The sequence below is a fragment of the Nanorana parkeri genome, unplaced genomic scaffold (genome assembly GCF_000935625.1).
Source record: "Nanorana parkeri isolate BGI_ZX_2015 unplaced genomic scaffold, ASM93562v1 scaffold520, whole genome shotgun sequence".
Taxonomy (NCBI): Eukaryota; Metazoa; Chordata; class Amphibia; order Anura; family Dicroglossidae; genus Nanorana; species Nanorana parkeri.
The window spans coordinates 356153-371324 of NW_017306788.1; the positions used below are offsets into that span (position 1 = coordinate 356153).

General features: G+C 39.4%; 1 protein-coding gene across 1 annotated transcript in view; it reads left to right on the top strand.

The window, feature by feature from the left end:
- Positions 1-15172, top strand: part of ZNF277 (zinc finger protein 277) — a 67351-nt gene that overhangs the window by 42993 nt on the left and 9186 nt on the right. Inside the window, exon 7 of the mRNA XM_018561381.1 lies at positions 12383-12515. Coding sequence (XP_018416883.1) covers positions 12383-12515 — 133 coding nt within the window. The remainder of the gene's footprint in view (positions 1-12382; positions 12516-15172) is intronic.

Genomic DNA, 15172 nt, shown 5'->3' on the forward strand with positions numbered 1-15172 from the left:
AAAAAAAAAAAAAAAAAAAAAAAAAAATGTCTTCTGCCCTTGCACTTTAAAAATCAACGTCCTCTTTAGCATGAAGGGATGCCCCAACTTTCCATAGTGGAGGAATGTCTGTTAGCCTTTGTAAACATCTAGAAAGAAAGTGAGGTGGTTTCCAAGGGCTACAAACTACAGTTCTGCTTTCAGCTGCTTCCCTGTTTTATGTTTTTCAACCTTCCTGTGTCACCACACAGATTTGCAGACCTTTATGAAGCTCTTCTGAGTCAGGAGGTTATTGCTTTCTGCTCCGGTAACAAAAAGATTTGAAGGATTTTATTCCAACCTTTTCAAAGTCCCCTAACCAAAGAGGGGCACTGATCCAATCTTAGATTTCAAAGCTCTTAATGTCTTCATGCGGTTGCAAATATTCAGCATGACATCCACCAGGTCTGTCATAGCCTCCATCAGGGAAACTTTCTGCCCTCTGTAGACCACAGGTATGCATACTTGTAGGTCCCTGTTTTTCCAGCACATCGAGGTAGTCTCCTTTGCCCTGGACAAACTGACTTATTTGCCACCAGGTTGTCTCTAGTCTGGTGGCTGACAAATCCAACTTTGAGAATCCTGTTCTCTCCAGTCAGACCGTGTCACAGCTGTGCCATACATCAACCATCAGGGAGAAACTAGAAATGACCTGCGTCAAAGCACATTGTCCTTCTAACCTCCAGGTTCTACAGCAAACACTACAGGTTTTCTGATGCAGAGATCTGGTCAAAGCAGTAGCCACTCTACTGGCTCTGTGAGATCACAGCCTGATCTACGCTTTTTCTTCCCTGAAACTCCTTCCTCATCTGCTCTGCAGGATCCAGATGGAAGACCTTTCGGTAATCCTCATAGCTTCAGACGGCCAAGGGGGATGTGGTACTCAGACTTGATCAGACTCCTGGAAAATGCTCTGTGGGCCCTTTTCAGGTTGTCAGAATGTTCTGTCACAAGAACCAGTTTACCATACTGCTGAAGCAGGGTTTAACATCATGGCTGATAAAGCCCAGGTCTTGAGGGATAGAGGCCTCTCTGAATCCATAATTCCTATAATGCTAAAAGCTAGGAAGTACATTTCCTGGAAGGTCTACCATAACTCATGGAAGTCATACTTTGCTAGTAGGACATTTTCATCCCAGGAAGTATTCTATGGGGTGTATCTTCACCTTTTTTTTTACAATTAGATCTTAACCAGCATTTGGCCCTGAGTACCATCAAGAATCAAATCTCTGTGCTTGTTCTAAAGACCGCTAGTTTCCCATTGTTTGAATAAAATATTTTTATAGGGTGTCTCTCATGTGGTTTTCCTGCATGTTCACCAGTCATTCTATAGGATTTGAATTTGATTCTTTCAGCATTTCAGAAATCACCCTTTAAATCTATTAGGGATATTCCCTGGTCTTTGCTTACTCACAAGGTTGCATGATCGTTTTGCCACGATCACCTCTGCGAGATGTGTATCTGAACAGACGGCCTTGTCTTCTAAAGACCCCTTTCCCTTCTTACATAGAAATAAGGTAGCGTTGAGGCCTACAGCCTTAATCCTTGCTAAGGTGATTTCAACCTTTTACCCCAGCTAGGACATTGTACTAACATCTTTTACCCAAATGACTATTTTAAGTTATGAACCGCTATATAAGTGTTCAAACTGAGGAACTGGTTCTGAGGATTCAATCATGAGATTTGTGAGCTCAACACAATAACAAATGTATTGGTATATAGTATCAAGACTTAAATATAGCAAACCAACAATATATTTAACTACAAAATACAAAGAAAAGATTTAAACATGCCAAATACACAGACATTGGTATCTAACAGACAAACAGACATACAGTTAAGTGGGGAAAGAGTATATGGATATTTACCCATTAATTGTCACATGAGGGCCCCATCCTGGTGTAACACCCTGCCCCGGGGTTTATCTGTTCCTTGGACCACAGCTGCGGATCAGGTTATTCCTATCAAGGACGGGTATCAGATTGTAGCTCTACCTCTTAAGCCGCGTATAGGTTTAGGCGAGGAGGGAGCTACTCAACATCACACCCCGTATAGCAGCACTTCTACCCTGTAAGATGCCAGTAGGGTAGTGAGGAAATCACATTAGCAATTCAATAGGTGTGAGGTATAACAGTTCACCTGATATTACTTAGCAGTTCAATAGGTAAGGTGTGAGGTATAGCAGTTCACCTGATATTACTTAGCAGTTCAATAGATATGAGGTTGCACAGCTCACTGGTTATCAACTAGCAATTCAAATAGGTATGAGGTGTCAATTAAACAGTTCAATAGCATTGAGTTTGGAACTCAGCAGCTCAATAGGTATGAGGTTGTACAGCTCACTGGTTATCACCAGCTTGCGCTGACCCCCGGGATGGGGAAGCGTTGGTTCACTGCTGCACTCGTGTGGCTTGATCCTTGTAAGGAGCAGGAGAGGGCTGTGTTGATCAGCGTCCTGCTTCCACAATAGTGGGACGCCGATCAATCAGTGGCCCGCGGCTTTATGACGGCGGCCCGAGTGAGGGGGCGGAGTCTCGCGGCACCCTACGTCGCGCATGCGCAGCACCGTGGACGGAGCTCGGTCCCGGCCGTGACGGAACACGGTTGTTACACCTGGTGGTCTAAAAAGACTAACTCTTCCCTTCCTGCCCCTTGATTGATATATCTCTGCTCCTCATAGGGAAGCATTGAGAGACTTTGATTGGTGGCCTCCCAATGCCCAATCTATTCAGATTGGAATTCCTGTATTGTGATTGGACGTTCCCAAATCCCCCCTGCCAGAACCTCCAACCCCCCTCTATGCAAATCTATTAAGATGAGCGGGAAATTCTAGATGGGCAAGTGTCCTTAGGCTAACCCCAGGCCATGATTTCATCTAAACCAGGGGGACAATCTGGTTGTTTTACTAGCGACAAGGAAACCTTTGATATTGGCCAGAGTCAAAAGAGTGTATGCAACCTATTGTGTGAATCAAGGGTCTCATCTCCGAAGTGTTCCTGGATCTCATTGTCTCTTGTCTTGACCATTTACCATTAACTGGCTACGCCCAATTACATTAACCCTTTCCCTTGTCAAGGAAGTATGGCATACGGAGGTACAAAAGTGTTTTCAGCTGACCAAGAACGTATGCCATACGGACCTGGCATTTACAGTTCTGCTATAAGCTTATACTAGAACTGTTCCCCGGACTGTCCCCTTCAAATTAATAGCTGTCATGACCGCTATTGGCGCAAAAATACCGGGCGCCCAAACCCAACATGCGCTGCAGTGCGTTGTTAGAACGCATCGCAGTGCATGATTTTTTTTCATTTTTTTCTTTAAAAAATAATTTAAATTAACTGGCAGCGCATGGCAAAGCTTTGTGACGCATTGCCATGCGTTGTGATCTTTTGTGTTGCAATTAAATATACGCCTGTATCATTTTATCACAACAGAAACACCAACACAGCGTAAAAACTATTTTTTACATAAGTCGCTTATTTACAGTTTTGCGTACCGTAATTTTTTTACCTTTTTGCAAAAAGGCGCAATTACAAATTTGCTAATATTTGTTATTTATTAACTCAATACAGTTTTTTTATCTTTTAGATTTCGTCAGAATGTGCGCTGATACTGATTTTAGTGTGCTTTATCGATTGAATTGTGTATTTTTATCGGTTTAATATTAATTTGAGAAACATTTGCGCAGTTATCTCAGGGCCTACAAATTTAGTAGCACCATCTTTTTATTCTACCGGGCCCGCGCTTTCAGAAAATATATGGTTTGGGGGGGTCTTTTACAAACGCTAGCAACCCAGTAGTTGAAAATCAAATCAATGGGAAAAATTGCAAAAATGGCAGGGCCAGCTGATTTGAAAAATGTTCTGGAGGGCTTGGCAGCGAAAGGGTTAAAGACTCCCCATGTAATCAATTCCTCAGGACAGTATCACACAATAATTTCCCTACTCTATTCAGTCACCCAACATAGAATATGTTTAATTACAAAAATAGAACTATATACATATGTCTTATGAAGATTTGACATAAACGCATAAGGTTTTGTTTAATATATTTTTATTCTTGTTTAATCGTTATACACTGAGTGGCCAGATTATTATGACCACCTGACGTATGTAGGCAAATTAGCTATAACTAGCTATAATTTTGCACTGAAGTTGCTAGATATACACGTACACATTCCATTAAACTATGCATACATGTTACCATTACTTATAAAATTATCTTATTTATTAAAACATATCTTATTTACATATATGCATCCATCCACACCCTTCTTACTTCTTTCTCTCTCTCATACATTCTCCTACACATTCCCCTTAGAGAGATAATTGATTTTATAAAATCTGTGTCTCTATGTGTGCATCTTGTGTCAATACCATTATATCAAATCATGTCCTTAGACCAACTCCTTACTCTCTCAAACCATTCTAAAACCATAAAAGGAAAACAAACCAAATCCCTTCTCTCCTTCTAGTGTTCGTGATCTTGTGTCTTCTTATATCTAATTACTGTGATACTTATTCCTTACTAAAAACTGTTGTATTAACTTCTAATCCCTCTTTTCTCCCTTCTAAAATTAATCTTGTGTTCTTAATTTCATATTTATTATATCTCCCCTTCTACTCTTTTCCTGTGTATAATCCCTCTCTCTCCTCTTTGTGTTTTAGGGTAGCCTATATTGGGAATCTATTTTTATTACTATTTTACACCAAGTACACCATCCTGTGAAGCTCCACCCTTATTCTCCACCTCTATGTTTAACTCTCTCCCTTAGCTTCCTCCCTCTATCATTCTATCCAATCGTCTCATAACAGATCGAATGCTATGTCCATATTTCCTGCCGTTAAATTCACCACTATTATTTACCAATACAGGGCCATCTATACCCTATTCCGTACAGATATTAAGTCTCCCATATGAATAATCTTTTATTTTATTCTTTAACTATGGGAATTCCTCTTTTCTATACCTCTCCCTTTCCCCTCTAGCCCATATTTATAAGTTCCCTAACTCCTCTAAACTTCTATAAGTCTCCCACTTCTCCCAGATCTTATCATACCTATCCTTCCTATCTACATCTCTTGACCACAATTCTTCCATATATCTTATCTCCTCCATTATGTTTCCCTAGCTCTCCAAAGAGGGAGTTTCGGTGGATTTCCATCTACGAGATATATCAACTCTAGCTGCTGACAACATGAATCTTAGTATATCTTCCTTTATATTTTTAATAGACCCGGGGATCAGAGATAGTAGAGCAATTAAAGGACCGCCCTCTAAGTCTGATGACTCCATATAGCGGTAAACTTCAAATATCAATTTCCAGTACGGCTGTAATCTAGGGCAACTCCACCAAATATGCAAATAAGTTCCCTCCTCTCTATTGCATCTGGATATTAATCAAAGATACAGGCGAGATATCCTCTTCTAATTTTACTCTCCCTTTATTTTGGCCATTATGTATCCAGTCTAGTATTCTCGATAATATAACCGCCTTATGGTACAAGGCAAAGTCTGGCATTCCTAATCCTCCTCTTTGTTTTGGTCTCATTAGTACTTTCGCGCTGATCCTTGGAGTTTTATTTGTCCACACAAATTTCATTGCTGCTACTTTTAAGTTTTTAAAGAAGTAACCTGGTAATAGAATTGGGACTGTCTGAAACCTATACAGGATCTTTGGTAAAATGTCCATTTTTATCACACTTATAAGCCAAGACAGGTGGAGACAATTCCATACGAGGAAATGATTGAAAATCTTATCAAGCCAGTTTCGAAAATGTATAGCTTATAATGTATTTAGATCTTTAGGGATATTAATGCCCAAATATGAAATATAGTTTAACTGCCATCTAAATGAGTATTTCTCTTTAATACAAGATTGTATATTATCTGTTAATGATATATTTAAAAATTCTGACTTCGCTATATTTATATGAAAGTTACTTAAGTCCCCATATTTCTCAAATTCCTTAAGTATATTTGGTATTGATATTACTGGAGAGGTTATAAATAAGAGTAAATCATCTGCATATAATGCCACGTTATGTTGTTGTGTTCGAGAGGTCATACCCTTAATCGAGGCGTTTTGTCTAATAGTAGCAGCTAGTTGTTCCATTACTATAACATATAATAAGGGTGGTAATGGACATTCCTGACGGGTACCATTAAGTATAGGAAATGAATCTGACAGAATCCCATTTACCCGTGCCATTACCTTGGATACAAATGATTCTCCCATTCCCAGTTGCAAAAGAGATTCCCTGAGAAAATGCCAGTTTACCCTGTTGAATGTCTTCTTGGCATCGACTGATAAAAGGCATAATGGCTTATGTTCATTCTGGGCAAGTGATATCAGGTTAATAACCCTAGTAGTACTGTCCCTAGCTTCCCGCCCTTGGACAAAACCAGTTTGATCTGGGTGTATAATTTTAGGTAAAAACTTTTTTAATCTAGACGCCAACATTTTTACATAAAATCTTAAAGTCTATATTTATAAGGGATATTGGGCGGAAATGGCCACATTCTAATAGGTCCTTTCCTGGTTTTGGGAGCACCGATATATGGGCCTCTGAGGGGTAAGGGGGAATATCTCTGTGACAGAATTACATACTTTCGTAAAAAAGGGCCTTAATTGTTCCTCAAATTGCTTATAAAAACAGGCCGTAAATCCATCCGGACATGGTGCCTTATTAATTTGGAGAGAGGATATTACCTCTTTTATTTCCTTTTCTGTAAAGATCAAATTCAATTTTTCTCCATCCTCCACAGTAAGCCCAGACATAGCAGATTCTTTTACATAATTCCTTATTTTGCCTATAAATTTATCTTGATGCATGTCTACATATCTACCTCGTATTGAGTATAGAGAAGCATAAAACTTTCTAAAAGTTTCCACTGTGGAGGATGGTGAATACTGCATGATCCCATTTCTGTCTTTAATTTGCGTTATATAGTTATGGGGGGGCTTTGGATGGATCTTTCTAGCTAACAATCTTCCACTCTTAGTAGCTTCCTCATAATACTGTTTGCTATTATTGTCTCTAGCTATCAATGTTTGTTGGTCTGGAATATCTTTTCTCGTCTCTTTTAATTGAGTAGAATAGTCTATCATCCTATTCGCCTTGTTCATTGCCTCCAAATCATATAGCTTCTGAAACAATCCCTTCAACTTTCTTGCCCTCTCTTTCTTCAATCTAGATCCATGTTTGACCAAAATACCTCTTACCACACACTTTAAGGCTTCCCATTGTATAGGACTTGACGTAGGATCATTAAGATGGTCTTTTATAAAATTATTTATTGTATTCTTTACTTCTACCTGACAGTCTGTATCTTTTAATATATTATCATTAAGTCTTCATGTTCCCATTCCTTTATTCCCCTTTTCTTTTTTTAGGGTCACAGTCACTGGTGAATGATCTGACCATAATATCAGGCCTATATCAATCTCTGGATAATAATCTAAAAGCCGCTGTTGCATCCATATGTGGTCAATTCATATGTATGACTTATGGACCATAGAATAATATGTATAATCTCTTTTCATAGGGTATAGTATACGCCATCCATCTACCAACCTCATATTATCCATTCTAAGTCTATTTAGGGCATTTCCTGAAAGGGAGTGTCTAGATCTGTAGTAGTCTAAATCTGTGTCAAAAATTAAATTCATATCGCTCATCACCAAACTTGTGCCTGCCCCATATTGTTCAAATCTACGAAAGAGCTGCATACAATACTTATGTTGTCCCTTTTTTGGTGCATAGATATTTGCCAGTGTAAACATTTGATTATGAAAAATAAATTTCAAAAACACATATCGCCCCCTTTCATCTATAACTGTATCTGTCACATTAATTTGCAAATTTTTATGTATTGCCACAGATACCCCCTTTGTTTTTTTAAATCTGGATTTGTACTATGGAACCACTTTGTATAATATTTATTTCTTATTTCTGGATTTAATCCCATCTTTAAATGCGTTTCTTGCAGACATAATATATAATTTTTTTTTTGTGGAAATGATATAGAATCTGTGAATGTTTTTCTGGAACATTAAATCTCCTGACATTATAAGTAACAAAAGCTAGGCTATTCATTTCTTAATTGTGTGGTCATCAAAGCACTAGACATGTGCGATTTGGTTCGTTCCGTTTCAGACGAATTTTCGGAAATTCGTAGATTCGGATGCATCCGAATTCAGAATTACAGCGAAGACGAATGCAAACGAATCCGAATTCCCGATTTCCCGAAATTCATTAGCGGTAGTTGGGCCAAAATTCTTTTATGGACGAAATTCGTTATTGGGGGGGAACCTCACGTTTGTTTTTTTCTATCTTCTGCAGACTGTAAAAAAAAAAGTCATTTTTTTTTCTCCTAATGTCATTTTGCTGTCGTTATTGGACGAATTCCGTTGCAGCAGAAGATGGAAAAAAAAAAAGCGTGAGGTTCCCCCCAAAATCCATACCTGACCCTTAAGGTCTGGTAGGAATTTTAAAGGGGATCAATTTTTGACTCTTCCTTTTAATAAAAATTTTTTTTTTTTAAATGGCTCCATCGATGTAATCCAGAGTCAATCAGGATGCAGGACCCCCGCCGACTCGCCGAAATAAAAAAAGTCCCACTGCAGACGACCACTCGAACCCGACGAAAACTCGCCGCAAAAATGACATTCAGCCCGAATGTCAACAGATGGGCGGAGCGAACCGTGACGTCACGGCTCGCTCCGCCTATTTGACATTCTCAGCTGTCGAATGCTACATAGCATTCGGGAACTCCCGAATACTATTCATGAGTTTCCGAATGCTATTCAGGTCTGTGAGCCGAGGTGTCATAATTCTTTTCAGATGACACCTCTGCTCTTTTTTTGTGTTTTAACGTGCACAAACTTTCATTTTCTCCTACAACACCTACTACAACATTTTCCCTCTACAGCAATTCTATGGTTAAAAGTTTAGAGGCAATAGTGTAGTGGTTAGAGTACTGGTTTGCCATTGTCAAGGTCGCAGGTTCTAATCCTTTTTTCTTTGCTTTTGAATTGGCATTCTCCTAACATTCCTACCAGACCTAAAGGGTCTGGTATGAATTGGGGGGGAACCTCAGGTTTTTTTTTTTTATCTTCTGCAGACTGTAAAAAAAAAAAAAATGTCATTTGTTTTTTTCCCCCTAATGTCATTTTGCTGCAACGAAATTCGTCCATAAACGAATTTCGGCCGGACTACCGCTAACTAATTTCGTCCGAAACAAATTTAATTTCGGACCCGAATCCGAAAAACTAAATAATGCAAAGTCCGAATCAAAAGGAAACGAAACTAGTTTTTTTTTGTTTGTTTCAAAACGAAACAAAACAAATGTTTTGCTGGTGCACATGTCTACAAAGTACATTTTGCAGACGATCTGTTCATACACTCCATAACCATCAATCTCCCCATCTGTACTCTATCTTCCTGACACATTACAGCCTTCAATCTCTCCACATTTATACATTTCCTATATTCTTATATACAGGACATTTACCTTATGTCCCATATAAACCATACAAGAAAACCCTAAAACTAAAGGCTGTACCGGGGTTATAGGAGCCAAATGGTTTTCCGCCTAAGTCCCTGCCCAGCCCCATATCTTGCCAAGGAACCCTTCTCTTCTTATCTCACTTTATGTCTACTTATGTTTATATCTATAGATACTTATTCATAGATAAATGTATGTATTTCCACCCATTGTCCACACACTTCCTTCCCTTAAAAAATAAAAAAGGAATATATGAAAAATAATATGGGAATGTAGTATGGGAAATGGGGGGACCACACCAGAAGTACCCAACAACAAAAAAAGGAGGAAAAAGACAAAAAAAATAATATAAAAAGCTATAGCGGAGAGAGACAGAGATTAATCTTCCCTCTTCTCTCTCCACATCTATCTCAAAGCACATCTCTTTTCCTTATTCACTTCTTATATAGTCCACGTGATTTTATTACTGTCCATTCTCTTCCTTGTGATGCTTCCCCCAGTTCTTTTAATTCATTTGGCCACTCTGGCAATTGCATTAGGGGTATTTCCAAAATGTCCAAAAAACCTGGTAAATCCTCCAGTGTTCTGAATCTAGCCTTTCTGCCATCTCTATTATCTGTACTATTAGCTTGAAAGGAAACCCCCAGCTGTATCTTATCTTCCTCTCTTGTAGGACCTCCAATATGGGCTTCACCCCCCTTCTATGCATCAGCGTTTGTTTTGAAAGGTCAGGAAAAATTGTCACTGTATATCCATCATATGATATTGATTTCTTATTTCTTGCTGCTAGTAGAATAGCTTATTTTTCTCCTTTAAATGCTCCTGGGACCCTATGAACACCATTGATTATTTGTTCAGTCTCAGGAGTTAAGTTTAATATACCATTCAGTACTGATTTTACTGTTGAGGGTAAATCTTGTATTTCCATAGACTCCGGTATACCACGTAAACGCAGATTATTTCGTCTGCTTCTATTTTCAATGTCATCCTGAATCTGTTTTGATTGCTTATTAATAGTTTGCTGGTGTGTATCAGTTCTAGATAAACATAAGTCCATATTCACCTCCATTCCATTTACCCGATCTCCAATATTGGTGATATCTACCTTCAAAGCCTGCAGTTCTTCTTTATATGTTGCTTCCAGTCTAGTTATATATCTTTCCATATCTTCCTTATTTGGGAGGGAACGCAAAGATTCCCTTATGTCCTTTTGTTCCTCCCCCTCTTGCAAATGTGCACTTTTTGGGCTATATGGGATCTGTCCTATGTTCTTTTCTGCCCCCAGGGAACCCTGTGCTGTCATGCATGCTGGTTTATCCTTTAGAACATAGTCTTGTATTGCAGCATGGTCGCGGTCTATCACTGCTGGGGAGGCAGGTGTTGCCATCCTTACACCCTCTCCCTGTGACAGCCGCGAACGTGTACCTGAAAAATATGTCCTAATTCGCGTTGTGGAGTTCCGGCTCATCTGGGCGGCAGGCTGCGGCTGTTGTTGGTTTTTCTTCCCTCCCATTCGTGAGGGATACGGGAAGTATCACTCTGGTTTACCGTCGGGTAAGGAGTGGAGCTGAAGATATCCGGCCGCTGCTTCTCCTAGGCCGTGCTCGAGTCTGGCTGGGACGCCGGAGATCGGCGTCCTACGTCATCAGCACGCTTCACACCCACGCGCATAAATGCATAAGATAACACATCCCTCTGTATCACTCCAGTAAATCGGAAGGAGGTTTCCCTCCATTGTCTGGATGTAGTTCATGCTATATGAGTCTACCATTTAGCCACTGCTTCTAATTTACCAGGTGAATGTTCAGACCTCATCTGATGCCAGATTTGGGCATAAGGTCCTTCTGGCAGCTCTTGGAGCTGCAGGTGGTTACCACTTTTCTTGTTTTATAATGGGCGTGTTAGAGTGTTGTTTTATTGCCCACCCCTCAGTTGGACTGCGTTAGGACGTCCTGAATGTTAATCCATTTCTGTGTCCCTTCATGAAAGAAAGAAACTAGGATTATTTTACTCATTGTAAAATCCCTTTCTTGGAGTTCCAGGGACACCGGTCCCACCCCTCTATTCATGATCTTATTCTCAGCACTGCTTTCCTACAAAACTGATGCATGCTGGGACAAACTTTTTTTCTTCACAATGTGGGTGTTTTTATTTATTTTTAACTTTTTTGTGAATGAGTAACAAGGGGTACTGTGTACTCCATACTCATTTACTGGTGGGTGCCAGTATCTGGAAGCCCCCTATTTTAAAGGGGGCTTTAATTTCCTGGCAAGTCCCCACACAGACCCCACATTTCTTTTGGGGGACAGGATGTAGGGATGAGGCCCTTGTTCCCCTAATATTCTGGGACAAAATACCCTGCGTTGCCACCCCTTCTTGCAGGGTAGTTTGCCAATGTTGAATTTATGAGGCGTGGTAACAAAAGCTTGCAAAGTGGCCAGAAAAAAAACAAAAACTATAAGATTTGATTTCCAGAGATTTCAGTGGGGTCTGGCAATATGTTTGGGTTTAGTGTGTTCTCTGAACCTCCTGCAAATTGAACTTTGCCCAGTTTACTGATCCTAAAAGCAAGTGTGTAATATGCAGAAAGTTACAAAGCTGAACTTGTGAGTTAATAATCTAGCGTGTCAAAAACTGATTTATTTATGTTGGGTGGACTAACCCTTTTATCTAATAAATACTTTCTGTTGTGAATCTAATTATGTGTTTTGTCTATTCATCTGATATTTTTCTATGCACATTGTAAAAAGATTAAATTCAGGAGGGCTTTTAAAGTATGACAATTAAGAAACAATACATTCATCATATTTATTTAGTAGTTTATATTCATGTATTCCTTATTTTATTTTCTTAGTTTGCAGTGTTTATATTGTGAAAAAACTTTTAGAAACAAAAGCACTCTAAAGGACCACATGAGAAAAAAGCATCATCGCAAAATCAAGGCGCAAAACCAAGAATATGATCAATTTTATGTAATCAACTATTTGGTAAGGCTATAGTTGAAGAAACAAAATTTCAATTTCAACTTTCTCATGCAATAAAGATTTCTTATTCCTAAAGGAAACTGAAAAAATATAGAAGCTGGTATCCCTCTTTCTTGAATGTGCAAGTAGTTTGGTGTTCATGCTGACCCAGTGGCTATAGTACTTTTTGAGAGCTGAAACAAATATGCAGTCTGACTTATCTGCATACTTGTTCTTCATCAATGACTTGAAACTAAAGATGGCTAGGCAAAAAGTTATTCTTAGAAGGAGGTCTGCAATGCATACCTTAAGAACTGATTCTTGAGTGCAGTAGCACAAACAGAATTCACTGTTATGAAGCCAGACCAATGCAAGATCGATTCTGATTGGTTGTTATGGATTACTGCCCTCAAAAAGTTTAGAAAATATAACCCAGAAGGGTATGCTTGGGGGGCTTTAAAGAAATTCAAAAAGCTTCAACTGAACCAGTGCATAGCACAGTAGAGCCTTCTAAAGACAGAAGATATTCACATTTCTCATTCCATTATATACCTTAAAAATTAAGAAGTTATTTCTGTGGGCAGGGCCGTGCAAACCTTTTCTTTACACCCCATGGCTAAATGTAGATCCAGAATCCTGCTCTATAGCACAGTATGATCGAATATACACTGAGTGGCCAGATTATTATGACCACCTGATGTTTGTAGGCTAATTAGCTATAATTAATGGTGGATGACTAAATACTTTTTTGCCCAACTGTATAAGGACTTTACTATAGAGAAATACAATTTTTGTATTGCTCTGACACATATATTTTGTAGATAGAATATAAGCTGCATTATGACTAATAGAAAAGAAACTGTGGACACCCCCCGAGTCTTCAGCTTATGCAATTTAAAATATAGCATGAAATGCTGTGACTTATGAGATTTCATACTAGTCAGCTAAGAATGCTCAAGAAATTTTACTGTTAATATTAGTTTTCTAAGAGACAATTTCAAGGCAGCCTCACACTTAATGCTGTAATATTTGTTGTGTGCAAGTTAGAAAGTTTGAACTGACATCCACACCAAAGTAGTTTTTAGGCTGAAATGGCATAAGCAAAACTAGTACATTGCATTGTGCGAACTGTCTCATTAAATGTTTTGAAATCCTTTTTCTCTTTGAACTACTGAATCTCACAAGGTCTGCAAATGCAGTTCAAAGCAATTGTGGTGGGAAGTCTCCGGAGGTTTGTGATCATTAGCAAGTTTACTTGTATTCCAATTGTGGTCATATAGAATAGTCAGTGAGTTCAAACCTCTAGCCAATTATGTCAACTGTGGCTTCTTCAGCTAATGTTACTCTTCTAAAGCCGAGTCTGAAAATAACCATTCTATAAGGAGAGCTGTACAAGAAACATTGTCAGCATGTCTCATTGATTTCTGCCTTTCACTGGTAAGGCTGCTTAAGAGCTAGTTAAAGACACTGTTTTATATTGAAAATTAATTCAGCAACAAAGTGTATTCTGTCACAAAGCTACCAAAGTGCAAAGAAGAAGGCATTAATCCAGGCTGTCAGTCTAAAGATTTTTTTTCTTTGGGTTGTGTTTTATGTGTAATAGCATGTACCCTGATTATGCCTTTAATAATTATATTAAGAAGAGTGTGTTCTTTAACCTTTTGCTACTGGGGAATTTTCCTTTAGAAACAAGACTGCTGCATCTTGTTGCATAACACAGGGCCAGCTTCTATGATTAGATTTTCTTTTAAATAAGTAGAGGGAAAATAAGTACAGCTTTAATTAGCATGGCTCTTACGGTACTTTTATTCCTTTAAAATGTGATTTTGTGCCAAATATTATTCCAGTTGTGCTTAACTGTTTCTGAACAGGGATCACACATTTCTTGAGACCCCACTCATATACAATCAGAAATTGTGCCAAGTTACTATAGAGATACTATATTGCTAAATACTTTTTTTCTACAGGGGACAAACAATATTATCACACAATATCCCAAGGTACATGCTGTTACATTTATTAGACATAGAACCATTCTCTGTGTGCAGTTGTGATTTGGTGTCAGTTTGTTGCTAGGGGTAAAAGCCACCCCTGTCCAAAAAGACCAGTTTAAGGTCAATTGGGCACAGCCTAGAAGTCAGGTTTTGGGGAGACCAGCTCTTTGGCAAACAAAATCTGAGGGGCTCATGAAGGAGGGTTTTTTGCACTGGCGGAACTACCAGGGTCGCAGCGGTCGCAATTGCGACCGGGCCCTGGCGTTCCGTCACTTGGGGGGAGCCCAGCAAGGAAGTAGAGGGCCCCCCCCCCCCCCCGCGATCCTCCCGCTCCTTCCCTGTCGCACAGCCACCCGCAGCATGTATGGGCAGCTGTGCAAAATGGCTGGAGAGACTGTCGCTGATCTGATTTGCTGGTCCCGCCTCTTAGGGGCGGAGCTAAGAGGTCCGTCTCCTCTTAGCTCAGCTCCCTGGCAGACGAGAAAGAGGGCCATGGGCCTGCAGGAGAGGTAAGGTAAGTTTGGAGTGGGAGCGGGTGCTGGGAAGAGAGAGAGAGTGTGTGTGTGTTGCTGGGACTTGTAGTCCAGCACAGCTGGTGGTAATCTGCATTGCTGTATGATGATTATACAGCAATGCAGAATAGCACCAACTATGTAGGACTACAAGTCCCAGCAATGCATTATAGTG